Below are 14,947 nucleotides of genomic sequence, written 5' to 3' on the forward strand. Positions count from 1 at the left end.
CTTCAGCCCACATACCCCAACGCCCGTTGCCCGCACACCTCATCCTGACACCCGCTGCCCTCTCTCTCTCTCTCTCTCTCTCTCTCTCTCTCTCTCTCTCTCTCTCTCTCTCTCTCTCTCTCTCGATGAGCACTTCACCGGCGACCCTCTTCCCACACCCACACCCCAACGCCTCCCCATGCCTACGCCCGCGCTCACCACCTCCTTGTGCGTGGGCATGACTGATGCTACGGCGGATCCGCCGGATCTGACGGCGGCGGCGGTAGCGGATCTGTGCCAGGTAGGCCTCCTCCTCTCTCCTCGTCCTCCCATATCTAGCGGCGGTGGATCTGTGCTAGGTAGGCCTCCTCCTCTCTCTCCTTGTCCTTCCAGATCTGGCGACGATGGCAGTGGCGGTGGATCTATGTCAGGTAGGTCTACTCCTCTCTCCTTATTGTGCCAAATCTGGCAACGTCGGTGGTGGATATGTGCCAGGTTGGCCTCCTCCTCTCCCGTTCTCCCAAATCCGGCGACGGCGGCGGCAGATCTGTGCTAGGTAGGTCTCCTCCTCTCTCCTCTCTCTCCTCCTCCCGAATCTGCTATCTAGGGTTCCAAGAAGCTCTCCTTATCATCTCTTCCAACTCCGGCGGATTATAGAATGGCCAATTGGGAGAGGCATGTAGGCTAGGTGGTGGGGATGATCGACGGGCGGTTTAGGGGAGCCGACGGCTGTAGGGGTAGTCGGGCTAGGTCGGGACAGGGGAAGCTTCAATTATGGTGGCGACAGGAGGGTAGAGGGGGAGAAGGTTGGTGCCGTAGTCAAGCTAGGGTTTCACAGGAGATCCAAGGTCACGGTCGTGGCTGTGACTGTGATGCTCTGGTGAACTGTAGCTTGCTGCGCGGAGACGGTGGTGGTGGCGCGGGGGGGGGGGGGGGGGGGGAGGAGGGGTCACTAGAGTTGTGGAAGAAGAGGTGCTGTGTTTTTTTGTGTGTGTAAAATGTTGTGCAAGGTGTATGTGCAGAATTTTTTAAATCCGGATTCTTAGACTCCTGTGCTAACTAAATATTGAGCCTCTTCGCTTAAACTTATCTGCTAAATTTGGCAGCATTATTTTTCTCTTATAACAAATCAGTCGAACGGTATTTTCAGTCATGACGTTTCAGACGCAAACAAGTTCAATTACCTTAGGCCTTGTTTAGTTCCCAAAAAATTTTGCAAAATTTTTCAGATTCTCCGTCACATCGAATCTTTAGATGCATGCATGGAGTATTAAATATAGACAAAAATAGAAACTAATTACACAGTTTGGTCGGAATTGACGAGACGAATCTTTTAAGCTTAGTTAGTTCATGATTGGATAATATTTGTCAAATACAAACGAAAGTGCTACAATATCGATTTTTCAAAATTTTTTGAAACTAAACAAGGCCTTAGTTTTCGGCTAGCACTAGTTCTCTTTGGAAATTCCGTGGGATTGCAAATATAAGCACGAAGAAGCCCTCGTAGGCAAGCACTGATTCTCTTTGGACATTCTGGGGAATCGCAAGTACTCGTATCACGTACTCGAGTTGTGTCATTGTAGTGGAGAAGCCGCACGGCCGTGCTTGCGTCATTGGCTCGTTGCGTGTCATTGTGTGCAGTGCAGTGTCCACCCCTCCACCCCATCCGCATCCAGCCAGATTCCAGACCAGACAGGGCCGCGGCTTTCACGCCGCTCGGACACCCGCAACACCTGACCGGAGAGAGAGGGAGGCGGAGAAGAAAGGGGAAAGGGGACCGACCAGGCGAAGCCGGCCCTCGGCAATGGAGACCTCTCCTCCTCCTCCTCCTCCTCCGCCGCCGCCGCCGCAGATCGATCATCTTCTCTCGCAATTCCCCATCATCCCCAAACCCGATCCCGACGGCCCAACCCCTGCGCAAACCCCCGCCCCCATCGCAGAACGGTCGGCGGCGCTGATGCTGGCGCTCACCCCGGAGCTCTGCCAGGTTCTCCACCGGGAGCTTGCTCCTTCCCCCGACGACGATCCCTACTTCGCTCGCTGCCTTCGCCAATCCCAGCTCCACCTCGAAGCCCTCGCCGCCAGTCTCCGCCCCCCCTCTTCCTCCTCCTCCTCCTCCTCCGCCGCCGCCGCCGCCGCATCCCTTGCACGAGTCCTTCCTCCGCCTCCTCCCCCTCAGAAGGAGTTGCGGACGCAGCTGCAACGAGAACCAGGCGCAGGCGGCGGATCCAACCCCTCCAGCTCCAAGAAGCGCGCGCGCGCCTCCACTGAGGTGGTGCGCGCCACCCACCTCAGCCCCGCGGACCATCTCCGCTACCGCGCCCTCGTCCGCCGCGCGCGCCTCACCTTCGAGGCGCTCCGCAGCACCTACCAGCGCCAGGAGACCTCCAGCGGCGTCCGCAACCGCCATGACCTCCGCGCCTCCAGGCAGATGCTCTCCGCTGGCCACTGGCTCCACCGCGAGGTCCGCATCGTCGGCGATATCCCCGGCGTCTTCGTCGGCGACGCCTTCTACTACCGCGCCGAGATCTGCGTCGTCGGCCTCCACACCATGCCTCAGGCCGGCATCGGCTACATCCCCGGCAGCCTCCTCAACGAGGGCGACCCCGTCGCCACTAGCATCGTCTCCTCCGGAGGGTACCTTGACGACGAGGACACCGGCGACGTCCTCGTCTATACCGGCAGCGGCGGCCGCCAGCGCAACCGCGTCGACCACCACGCCAACCAGACGCTTGAGCGCGGCAACCTTGCGCTCCACAACAGCTACCTCTACGGCGTGGAGGTGCGCGTCATCCGGGGCCACGACATCGACCAAGGTCCGCACCGCAAGGTCTATGTCTACGACGGCCTCTACAGGGTCATTGAGTCCACCTTCGGCCCCGGCAAGTCCGGCCACGACGTCTGCAAGTTCAAGCTTGTGCGTCTCCCCGGCCAGGACGACCTAGCCAGCAAGACCTGGCACACCGCCAAGCTGCTCAAGGAGTCCATGGACGCCAGAATCCGCCCGCCAAGGTACATCTCCCTCGACCTCTCCAAGGGGGCTGAGCTTCTTCGCGTCCCTGTCTGCAACAAGGTGGACAATGACAGGTCTCCCCTGCTATTTGAGTACATTGCCCAACCTGAGTTTCCAGTGCGGCCAGCGCACGTGCCAGTCAAGCAGCACGGCGGCTGCCATTGCGCGGGGGGCTGTGGCTCCAAGTGCAGATGTGAGAGGAAGAACGGTGGAGAGCCAGTGTATACTGAGGATGACATTCTGGTGATGGGGAGACCGGTGGTGTATGAATGCGGTGCTCTGTGTGGGTGCCCCATGACCTGCGTGAACCGTGTGACGCAGCGAGGGATGAAGCACCGGCTGGAGGTGTTCCGCTCCATTGAGACAGGCTGGGGTGTCAGGGCGCTTGACTTGATACAGCCGGGAGCGTTTGTGTGTGAGTACACTGGGCATGTGGTTGTTATGGATGATCAGCCAGGCAGTGCATTGGAGGGTCGCAGCATCATCGATCCAAGGAGGTTTCCAGAGCGATGGAAGGAGTGGGGAGACGCCTCGGCTGTGGAACCAAACATGAAGAGACTCCAGTTTGCAAAGTTTGCAGGACCAGGTTATGTTCTTGATGTGTCACATAAGAGGAATGTGGCCTGCTACATTAGCCACAGCTGCACACCTAATGTGTTTCTTCAGTTTGTATTGCGTGGCAATGAGGACGAGTCGTTCCCTCACCTGATGGTTTTTGCCATGGAGACCATCCCACCCATGCGTGAGCTGAGCATTGACTATGGAATTGATATGGAGTTGAGTGCAATCTGATGCTGGTTCTGAGGCATCAATGTGGGGAAGGCAGGCTTACTAGACTTTTTGGATGATAGCGTAGGCGACGATTTTTTTTTTGGGGGGAATAATAACCATACATGATACACTGGTTTAGTTTTGCCCTAGTTTGCACCCTTCAATAGTTAAATTCTAGAATTCAGAGTGACAGAGTATCAAAAGGTGCTCATATTTCTGTTGTTGTCACTAATCCTTGCTTCATTTATAGGGCTTACCTGCAAAAGGCATGCTAAATCTGTTTTACTAGTGTTGATATGGTTAATGGCTGGCACAGAAAGACTGTATGTTTAGCAACCATGTATTGTGAATGTTTGTGAACTTACCCTGTGTTAGTTACATGAATGAGCAGCTGCTTTATTTTGGGATTTGTTTGCTTTGTGTAAAACCCTCAATCTGGACAATTTGCATGCATATCTGAGTCCTTTGTGAGCATGAATCACTTGATTGGTAGTACTGAGAGGGTTTGTAACCAGTCCTGTTCACAGGGTCTGGGACGCCATGCTGTTTGAATGATGTCGAGTTAGATATTATAGATAGATTCTGGGTGTAGTCCTGACTCAATGACTCCTGAGGATAGGAAGTACTATAAGACGTTTTGGCTTTTCTACTCGATAAATAGTTTTTTACTATGAACTTAGATATAGATTCCGGGTGTAGTTATGAGACGACACTTGATGCCTAGGGTCCATTTTATTTTTCTCCGAGACGATACTTGCCTTTCGCTCTACCAAGCAGTGGTGGCCCTCATGGGACACATCACACAACACACAAGAAGACATTTTTAACCCACCATGTCGAGCAGTTTAGAAATATGTCTTTGAACAGTGTAGGAAGTGGAATTTGGTCGGGGTTGGTCGAGACAGAGTTTTTTTTTTTTTTTTTTTTGACAAGTGGTCGAGACAGAGTTGCTCCTCTTAAGCCTGATGAAGTAGAGTTTTTGCTTGGTTTTCCAAAGGACCAATACCAAGGGAATCAGCAGGACTAAGAGGTACAGATCTCTAGGTAACTCATTCCAAGCGGATACAAATGCTTACCATGTTTCCAAATGGACTAACGGAGATGTTTCCAAATGGCAATGGCATGAACGTTCTCTCTGAGACAGCTCTGCCCAAGTCTGGGATCTCTGTTGAGATATCTAAAGTAAACAGGAGTGTCTTGAAAGCCTGGTGGGATCAAACCCAATCAGGAACATTGATTGAAATCGCTGATGTAAGGGCAGTCCAATGGTATATTAATGGTGGTTTCTATCTCTATTAATTATCTTGTCAACTCAGCAAAAATCTGACGTGACAATCTAATTAATGAAGAAAGAGAGGGAAATATGAAGAAATCGTTTCTCAGATGAGAAACCACGTCTACTCGTCATCCAATGCACGAAGAAACCGCTGGTTTGCCGTTGGGAGGAAACGAGTGATTTCTATCGATGGGCCCGCGATGAGACTTCCTCCTCTGCATTCGTTGTCGCGCCGCCGTCGCTCAAGCCACGCCACCGTCTACAGGTCGCTCGCGTCGTCCGCAGACCGCATCGCTATCACCAACGCCACTCACGTTCGCATACGCCGCGCTGGCCGCGCTGCCGGTGGCCTGGCCTCTGCCTTGACGGCGCTCTCCATGGTGAGGTGGACGCTGGCCATAGGACATGCAGCCATCCATGGCGAGGTGCAGGTCACGACGGCGCTCTGCGTGATGAGGTCGTGGTCCGTTGCCTCGACGCTCGACGACGCTGTCCGTGGACGCGACCATCCATGGCGAGGTGCAGGTCGCGATGGTGCTCTCTGTGGCGAGGTCATGGTCGCCTAGTCCCTTGCCTCGACGGCGCGCTCCATGGCGAGGTCGTGGTCGCCGCCGCCCAGGCCACTCGCCGTTCGTTTTTGCTGCGGCCTCCGATGGCAAGGTGGAGGCCAACTGAGGAGGAAGACGCTACTCTCTGAATCTCTGATCGTCCGTGGAGGCTCGCTTGGCTCCTAGCGAGCAAATGTGCTGCGGCTAAGGAGCATGGCGATGGACTTTAGGAGAGAGAGACAGAAAACATTTATTAAGGATAGAAACATGCATTGTGTGATATGATTTCTATAGTTGGTTTCTTGCTGATGTGGCTGTTATGAAAATCGTGACTAGTTTCTTCCATTGGGACTGCCCTAAGGATATAACCTCCGATTGGCTTGAGTCAATTATGAGAAAAATAAGTGGGTTTGACTTGTAATTGTTGGCAGCCCATGCAACAATTTTACTGGGAGCAATCGCTACCACCGTGATGGCTTAGGAGTGTTTGGTTGGAGGTGTTAAAATTTAATAGGTACGGTAGTATTTTCGTTTTATCTGACAAATATTGCCCCATCATGCACTAATTAGGTTCAAAAGATTTGTCTAGAAAATTATTCTCTAGCTGTGTTTTTAGTTTTGTAAATAATATATTTTTTGTATTTCATATATGTCCAAAGATGTGATATGAATTAAAAAAATCGCTCGCAACCAAACAGGTGTAAGCGGGCGAGCTCTTCCCTGTTCTACCACTATCCTAGAATTTTGGGTTGTGTGAAGTCAGTGATGCAGCGGGTGAGCATCTCCAACAGTTTGCTAAAACACTTACTATCTCATAAATTTTGGCAAATCAATAATAAAAATTCTCTCCAACAGTTTGCTAAACATGTTTGCCAAAAACCTAGACTTGCTATCCTACTCGTCCGCGCGCACTTCTACACGCGCGGACTCTACGCGTATCTCGTCCCGGCGCCGTTCGTTGCTGCGAGCTGCTGCTGCAAGCTGAGCTGCTGCCGTGCTTGCTGCTGCCCTGCTGCTGCTGAGCTGCTGGCGTGCTGCTGCTGAGCTGCGTGCTGCTGCTGCCGTGCTGCTGCTGAGGTGCTGGCGTGTTGCTGTCTTGTTTAGGCCCTGTTTACTTTCCCACTTAAAAATTTTTCATCCATCCCATCGAATTTTTGACACATACATAGAACATTAAATATAGATAAAAAAATAAACTAATTACACAGTTTAGTTGAGAATCGCGAGACGAATCTTTTAAGCCTAGTTACTCTATGATTAGCCTTAAGTGCTACAGTAACCCACATATGCTAATGACAGATTAATTATGCTTAATAAATTTGTCTTGCGGTTTTCTGACGAGCTATGTAATTTGTTTTTTTATTAGTTTCTAAAAACCCCTCCTGACATCCTTCCGACACATTCGATGTGACACACAAAAAATTTTCATCCCGATCTAAACAGGTCCTTAGATTGTAGATGAAAATTTTTTGGATGTCATATCGGATATGTCGGAAGGATGTCGGGAGGGGTTTTTAGAAACTAATAAAAAAACAAATTACATAGCCTGTCAGAAAACTGCAAGACAAATCTATTAAGCATAAATAATCTGTCATTAGCACATGTGGGTTACTGTAGCACTTAAGGCTAATCATGTAACTAGGCTTAAAAGATTTATCTCGTGATTTTCAACTAAATTGTATAATTAGTTTATTTTTTTTATCTATATTTAATGTTTCATGCATGTGTCCAAAGATTCGATGGGATGGATGAAATTTTTTTGGGTAGGGAACTAAACAGGGCCTTAGTTGCAAAAATTTTCAAGATTCTCCATCATATCGAATTTTACGGCACATGTATGATGCATTAAATATACATGAAAACAAAAACTAATTGCACAGTTCATATGTAAATCGCGAGACGAATCTTTTAAGTCCAGTTACTCTATAATTGGACAATGTTTGTCAAATAAAAACGAAAGTGCTACAGTGTCAAAATCCAAAAAAATTTGCGAACTGAACAAGGTGAAAGAGTGTCTAAAGTGTTCGAAAGCTAAATAAAATCTGCTGCCGCACGGAGGCGACGTCTAGACGTCAGGCACGGGCCACAGATAGATGGGTGTTGGTAGTTGGGGTGTGGGCCTTCTTTTCTTTTAATTTGGCAAGTCTAAATGGCAAACTATTGGAGATAGTCATTTTTTTTACTTGCCAAATCTTTTACCAAGTTGCCAAAATTCAAAATATGGCAAATAAATTTTAGCAAACTGTTGGAGATGCTTTACTATACAGAAAGTGATTCAGGATAGGAAGTACTCCCCATTATAAATTATAAGATATGCACTTTAGCTTTTCTATAAATAGTTTTTACTATGAACTTAGATTACACTATATCTAGCTATGTAAGAAAATCAATGTATCTAGGAAAGCTAAAATGTCTTATAATTTGGAATGGAGAGTGTATATTCATCTGGAATGTTGAGTTGTTTAACTAAGGTTTTAGGTAGCTAACTTAGTGCAATATATATTTTTTAAAATGCCTGGAGGATGAGATGGGATGGACACATTTCTCTTTGTATTTTCTGGATTTGATTAATGAACAGAATGAAAATGTAGCTTTGTCTGGGAATGTTTTTGTTCTTCAGTCTTGGTGTAGAGTTGTGGCTTCACATCACGGATGAGATTGAGTTTGCATATATAAGGTTGCTCCCTCCCCACAATCCTCTGCTTGAATTGCAGCATACTAACATGCACGGATGGAGCTCGTGGCATATGCATTTTCGTTGAAATCAGCCTGTTTGCTTGAGCTTACCAGCCGAATCTGCTAGCCATCATATAGTGTTTTTCTCTCACAACAAGCCATTTTTCATTTTGCAAGGCAAAGGGTCCTCCAAGGCTCCAAACTTTCCTCAAAGAGTGGAGATGGGCCGAAATTTATGCGGTGGCCCAGTAGCATTGGTTTGTCTTAAAGGCCCAAGGCACGGCTCCTCCATCTCCACTCGATTTTTTTCTTCCTCCAGTCCTCCGTCTTATCACCGCCACCGGTGAGGTGAGACGAGCTCCGCCACCATGGCCTCCGCCTGCCTCTCCCTTTGCTTGCACTTGCACGCCTCCTCGCCCTCGCCCTCGCCCTCGTCCTCTTCCTCGTCTCCCGGATCCCGCCGATCCTCCCTCGCCTTCTCCTCGTCCTCCAAGTCCAAGAGAACGCTCAAGGTCAGGGCCAAGGCGCTCAGGGAGGATTGGAGGCAGAAATCCAAGCCCATCCCTCCTGGCGCCGTCTACCCTGCCAAGGACCACTGCAGGTATGTGCTGTGCTGTGCATTCCTTTGTTTGTTGGTGTGATTATGTGATGCGATGCTTACCTCTGTTCATATTTCTGCTTTTATGGCGACCCAAGCCATTGTGGGCTCTGCGACACATACTATGTTGCGCATGTCAAGACTGCCTGCGCCTTCCTGGGAGAAGGCATGTCCCGTGTCGAGGTCACCTCCCTTCATATTCACATCACCTACCTAGAACAGCTCAAACAGTTTGCTAAATGGAAATAAATATCTCTGCTAATCGTTTAATAAGCAATGGACTGCACGCATGCAATTACTCCCTCTGTCCAGAATTATAGTTTACCTTTTCTGACTTTGACCAAGTTCATAGAAAACATCTGCAATATCAAAATAATTTCATTAAATTCTCCGTGAAATATGTCTTAATAGTGCATTTATTTGAACTTGTACTTGTAGATGACAATATGTATATATTTTTACAACAACTTAGGTCAAGTCAAAGTCAAAAGAATTTTGATTTAGAATAAAGCTAAAGTAGGGGCCAAAAACATGGAGCTGGAGCACTACAGCTGTGTGCTTTGTGATGGACAGGTAGAGGAATCAACTGAACAGTGAACACCCCCTTCTAAGTTGCCCCTTTGCCCTGGCATGCTGGGAGTCTTTTCAGCTTAGAATAAATCTCAATTCAGACCCTTTCTCCAACCTTGAGCAACTCAGAGCTTAGATCAGACAACCTTTTTTCTTGGAGATCATCATACTGCTATGTTGGGGGATCTGGATGAGCAAAAACAATTTCATCTTCAAGAGCACTCCAGCAACCTTATAAAGCTGCAGAAGACTCTTCAAATTTGAGTTCGACGCTTTACTGTGTCGAGCAAAGAAGAAATATTACCCGCACATTCAGATATGGAGTGACAGCTTAGCTTAAGTGTTGTTCCCTGCTCCTTTGTTCTCTCCTCCCTCATTTTCTTTCTCTCATTCTTTGTTCCCTGTGTCCCCCCCTGTAATACCTCTCTTCACTATATATATTTAATAGGGAGTTTAAATATATTAAACAGTAGGGGCCAAAACCCCCTCCTGATCTTTCAAAAGAAAAAGAATAAAGCTAAAGTGAACTATAATTTGGAACAGAGGGAGTAGTAATGCTCAACACAAATTGTACGCTTTGTTTCAGTAAAATAAAGCGGGGAACTCCCCTTTTCCCTAAAAAAAAATTGACACAAATTTACAGATACCAATACTCTCCTCACTATATTTAGGATCTTGAGCCACAAGTCCACGGGAGAGGCCGGAAGGAAGGCATGGATGAAATGTACTTTGGAGTCTATGACCAACTCTTGTATGCCAGGAAGACCGAACCTGTTCAAGGTACTAACTTATCTTTTACAAGTTCCTGTTATCCCTCAACAGCCACCTGCATCCCTCTAAGCACACATATGCAATATACCACAGTCTTGCTCACTGGCCTGTCTTAACAAACCGAAACCAAATACACCTCGAGTGTTGCATCTTATTTCCTACACTATCTTGATATACTTGACAGACCTTTGTTAGAAAAATCTGTACCCTGGCAACTTATGTTCTGTACCCTGTAACATATATGTGCCTTACATGCAACAGGAGCTCAGTGGACTGGAATAGTGACAACAATCGCAGTTGAGATGCTGAAAGCAAATCTGGTTGATGCTGTGGTTTGTGTACAAAGGCACCCAAACAAGAATCAAATGCCACATCATTCTTTCTCAGTGCAATGCACAAGCATTATCACGTGGACTCAAATAATTATTTTGTCCCTTCTGCAGTGATCCTGACGACAGGCTTGCTCCAAGGCCTGTTTTGGCCAGGTATTGTGAAACTGATGGATTTCAGAATTTTTCTTTATGGTTTGTGTATAACACTCCTTTAACGGGTATACATTTGCAGTTCCAGACTTTCTGCAACTATTTTGAGCTTAAACTTTTGTTATCAGTCCACCCTTGCTAGAATGGAAGTAACATTTAATCTCGGTAGCCATGCTCTTATAGGACACCAGATGAAGTAATTGCAGCCAAAGGTGTGAAGCCAACATTATCACCAAATCTCAATACGCTTGCCTTAGTCGAGGTAAATCGTTCCTTTTAACACTATGCGTTCTTCCTATCCCCCCCTTATTCTTGATGCAAGCTACAGCGCCATGCCTCCTTCTCCTTATAACATGTAGAAGTAATAATGGGTCATGTCAGCAGATCTCTGAGAGAACATAAGCTGTCCTGACATTAATTTAGGGTTACTTGGTCCAGATATTTGTTCTCATTTCCCAGTTCAAGATAATTAGAAGTAGTTCAACTGCCTTTGAATTTGTTGCTTGGGCAAAAGTAATTCTGTTAGCCTACTCAATCTGGAGGAGCCCCGTTTGACTCCACATTCCAGTGGGTTCCAAAGCCCATTCCAATCATCACTCCAACCATAACAATAAACATTCTATAGTGAAAGCATTATAGTGACCAGTTTTCCTTTACCTGGCCTTTCTTCCATTTGGCAGGCAGCTGGTGTAAAGCGGCTTCTTTTCTGCGGTGTGGGCTGTCAAGTGCAAGGTGTTTTCCTTTACCAGGCCTTTCTTCCATTTCTATTGGTGATGTTCTATGAAATGTCAAAGTTGTTAAAGTTATTGTTTGAACTACAGCTTTGAGATCTGTAGAAAAGTACCTTGGTTTGGAAAAGCTTTATGTGCTTGGCACAAACTGTGGTAATTTCCATTACTCCTCACAAACCAGTCAATCTTTACATTTGTGTCATGTAGCTCTGAAATACTGTAATTTTTTTTAGTTGACAATGGTACGCGTGAAGGGCTTGATAAATTCTTGAAAGCGGCAAGCAATGAACCAGAAACTGTTATGCATTATGAATTTATGCAAGACTACAAGGTATGGCATTGAAATAGTTAGCTGCATACATTCTTTTCCCCACTTTGGTAGTTTCATGTATGGAAAATCAATAGGATAGGAATACAGTTTACTTTTCCATATTAACAGCTCAAGAAGCAGAACACATGGCATCTACAGAATTACCATGCTTTTCCTTAGAAATTTTTTATGTATGGTCGCATTGTATAACTGAGAATATTTACAGGTACACCTAAAGCATTTAGATGGGCACATTGAAGAGGTAAATATTTGTTTGCCTATAATTCTGAAGCTTTGTGTCTTCCACAGTGGACTATTTAATTCAGGGTCTAATTCAAAGCAGGTTCCCTATTTTTGCCTGCCAGCAAACGACTTGGTAGATGTTATTGCACCATCATGCTATAGGTATTCTCTATTCAGTAATACCAATGGGTTGTCATTTTCTTTTCCAAAACTTTTATTGGCCGTTCACAGGTGAGCTAATGATTCGCTTATACCAACTGCAGCTGCTTTGACTACACAAATGGCTTGGCGGTAAGGTTTCCATCGTTTGAATTTGAATAGGGTCTCTTGTTTTGAATACAAACTGTCTTTCTGATAATCATCTGGTTTTGTTAGACAGAAGTTGTTCCTCCTAGTGCTCATCTACAGAAATAGAATTTGTTGGATCACGTATCGATTAGAAAAGCTAGAATAATACTGAAACACACTAGACTGGGTCATTATGTGTTGCATGATGTAGACTGCATTGCTCTTATTATTAGGCACTAGCATAGCTGAACTAATTCTCTTGACCTTGAGTTGCCAGGGTGCCTCTTCAATCTCATGTTCAGAATATCATTTGTTCTGAGAGATTAGCTCTTTATTCTTTTACCTGTTACTTCTAATCAGCTGCTTTCCTCTTATCTTGCTATATATCTTCACAGTCTGCTCTCTTGGAGCAGAGAAGCAGCTCAGATTCACTATGTTGTTTGGTTAACTCTCTGCAGGATTTGGTGGTGGGATATATGGGAGTACCGAAATATGCTGGGGTCTCCATGACACAGCATCCTCAGTACATTACAGTCAGGTAGAGCGAGTAGGATTGTGTAGGTATATTTTAAGCAGTAGCTGATGAGCATCATTGGAACTCTATCCCTTCAGGAACGATCGTGGACGGGAGATGCTGAGCCTGGTAGATGGCCTTCTGGAGAGCACACCTACAATTAGCAGTGTACGCTTGTATCCCCAGCAATAGAACTGGCACAACATTCTTCGGAGGCATGCAGCGTGGTACTGGAGATTGACAAGGGTGTTGTGTGTCTGTTTGTTTCAGGGCTCCAGGCAACCATTTGTTATGGAGACAGTGAAAGCTGACGATGCGGCAAAATTGGGTACTTCCCCTAATCATGCCTATGAAATAGTACTTTGCATTGGAATAAAACTAGTAAGAATGGTCTGTTTGGCTTACATTCATGTAAATAAATGAATGGATCTACAGGGAAAGACCCTTCGAAACCAGCTCCTAGATTTGTCGGCGACATTCTGGCCTTCCTACTGAACTTGGTTAGTTCTTGGTCGTCTGCAGGGGAGGGATGGCATGAGATTTGTAATGTTGTTAACTGAACACGAATAAATAACCAGATTATATTGTACGATATGCTGTTTCAGGTTGGACCCAAGGGTCTGGAGTTCGCACGCTACTCTCTGGATTATCACACCATTCGGAATTACCTGCATGTTAGGCGGGTATGGGGAAAACAGAGAGCCGAGCAGCACATCCCCGGGTATGCCAAGAAGATCGTGGAGGCCTACGACAAGGACGGACGGATCGAGGCAATGGTTACGCAGTCAAGTGACTGACTCACCATTCACACTCTACTAGTTAGTTGTATTTTGCATTGCAAGAATGTAGCAGGATTATGTCTGTAATGTGACGTAGTGGTGATGTATACAGTAGAATGTATAGGCTGCCCGGCAGCAGCTCTGATCTGTACATCTTGCGCTTGCCCATTTTTAGTTTGCATTTGCATGGAGCCCAGCTGAGATAATGTGAATTCCTGCTACCTTTTTTGAGCATTTCTTTGTGTTCCAAAGTATTTGTCTTGATAAAACAAAGATAAGAGAAGCCACAAAGTTCTCCCTCAAATGTTAGAAATCACCAAGTTAATTAGGTGAAAAGGAGGAAAATCTAGATGGGCCTCACGTAACAGCTCTAATACAGGGCTTGGATGGAGAACGCTGGTAATCAAATGCAGGTAAAATTAGAAAAAAAACTTGACCAGGATTATTACTGTTGATTGAGGCTCGGCGAAGTGCAGGGTCATGGCGAGACGAGGTCTTGGGTGACGTAACTCGTCTGAGCTGGTTAAGGACCGATTTTGTTACATTAATCTAAGCATTACTTGTACTTTCCACATCTTATCTATGGGCATGATAGCTGAGTATTATGTTTTGACCGGGTAATGATCGGATAGATTTAGGTGTCTGATGAGGGGTAGCTAGTAAGATGCTAGTACTCATGTGCTTTACGACCATTCTTTGAACGACTTGGCCAAATGTGGGAAAGGTTGAGGTTGTATGGGTGATGGACTTGTTCTTGTATGGGAGAATTGCAAGACGCTGCTTAATCCTTTCAAACTGTCACGTTGTTTGTTATGAACAAGCTCTTTGTTCCTTTTGTAATGTAGATTTACCGTGTTGATGAACTCGTGGAAGATCAAGCTCACCCCTCAAGTTATAGATGTTGTTGTTCATATTAAACCTCGAGTAGCTAAGATGAGTCCTATGCATTGGACTTAATGCACAAAAGCTTTTATGCAAACCGACTTGTTCATCTTGCTAAATAGCTCAAATGCATATTCCTTTGTGTATTATGTTTGGTAAGCCATGAGGAGGACAACCCCGTACTCATGTTGCTTACATTAAGATGTGGTTGCAGGTGAGCAAATGCTGGTCTATGGCTACTTTTACACCCTCTTGAGCCCTCTTCTGACTGGGAGTAGAGTGTCATAATAACTAGCTTGTGGGTGGTGGCATGGACCACAAGATGTAGTATCTAGAACCATTGTTGTGTGTGCTTGATGTTGAACTAAGAGCAAGTATTATAGTGGGCTATAAGCTGGCTAAATGCTGAGGTGGAGGAGAGAAGAGAGGAGAGAGAGGAGAAGCGGGCTGTAAGCTTACAGCCAGCTTAGGCACAGGAACCAAGGAACTTTGTGAGAGAGACAAGTGGGCCATGTA

The 14,947-nt window shown here is 46.3% G+C and overlaps 2 protein-coding genes across 2 annotated transcripts; both read left to right on the forward strand.

Moving 5' to 3' along the window:
• On the forward strand, positions 1,355 to 4,197 carry LOC8054815 (histone-lysine N-methyltransferase family member SUVH9). Its single transcript, XM_002444496.2, has one exon. It carries the CDS (start codon positions 1,784 to 1,786, stop codon positions 3,782 to 3,784), a length of 2,001 nt encoding a protein of 666 aa, XP_002444541.1. The 5' UTR covers positions 1,355 to 1,783; the 3' UTR covers positions 3,785 to 4,197.
• LOC8054816 (7-hydroxymethyl chlorophyll a reductase, chloroplastic) lies at positions 8,554 to 13,783 on the forward strand. The gene is made up of 17 exons (XM_002444497.2): positions 8,554 to 8,864; positions 8,960 to 9,044; positions 10,103 to 10,211; positions 10,464 to 10,548; positions 10,646 to 10,687; positions 10,868 to 10,946; positions 11,365 to 11,416; positions 11,506 to 11,568; positions 11,649 to 11,746; positions 11,952 to 11,987; positions 12,069 to 12,130; positions 12,232 to 12,259; positions 12,715 to 12,794; positions 12,869 to 12,938; positions 13,041 to 13,098; positions 13,206 to 13,270; positions 13,376 to 13,783. Exons 1-17 carry the CDS (start codon positions 8,632 to 8,634, stop codon positions 13,565 to 13,567), a joined length of 1,437 nt encoding a protein of 478 aa, XP_002444542.1. The 5' UTR covers positions 8,554 to 8,631; the 3' UTR covers positions 13,568 to 13,783.

The sequence above is a fragment of the Sorghum bicolor genome, chromosome 7 (genome assembly GCF_000003195.3).
Source record: "Sorghum bicolor cultivar BTx623 chromosome 7, Sorghum_bicolor_NCBIv3, whole genome shotgun sequence".
NCBI classification, from domain to species: domain Eukaryota; kingdom Viridiplantae; phylum Streptophyta; class Magnoliopsida; order Poales; family Poaceae; genus Sorghum; species Sorghum bicolor.

Excerpts from the sequence above, each read along its gene's own strand:
- LOC8054815 (XM_002444496.2), top strand. The coding sequence starts at position 1,784 with ATGGAGACCTCTCCTCCTCCTCCTCCTCCTCCGCCGCCGCCGCCGCAG.
- LOC8054816 (XM_002444497.2), top strand. The coding sequence starts at position 8,632 with ATGGCCTCCGCCTGCCTCTCCCTTTGCTTGCACTTGCACGCCTCCTCG. Across the intron at positions 12,795-12,868 it reads CCTCAGTACATTACAGTCAG|GAACGATCGTGGACGGGAGA; the intron begins GTAGAGCGAGTA and ends CTATCCCTTCAG. Across the intron at positions 13,099-13,205 it reads TGACGATGCGGCAAAATTGG|GGAAAGACCCTTCGAAACCA; the intron begins GTACTTCCCCTA and ends ATGGATCTACAG.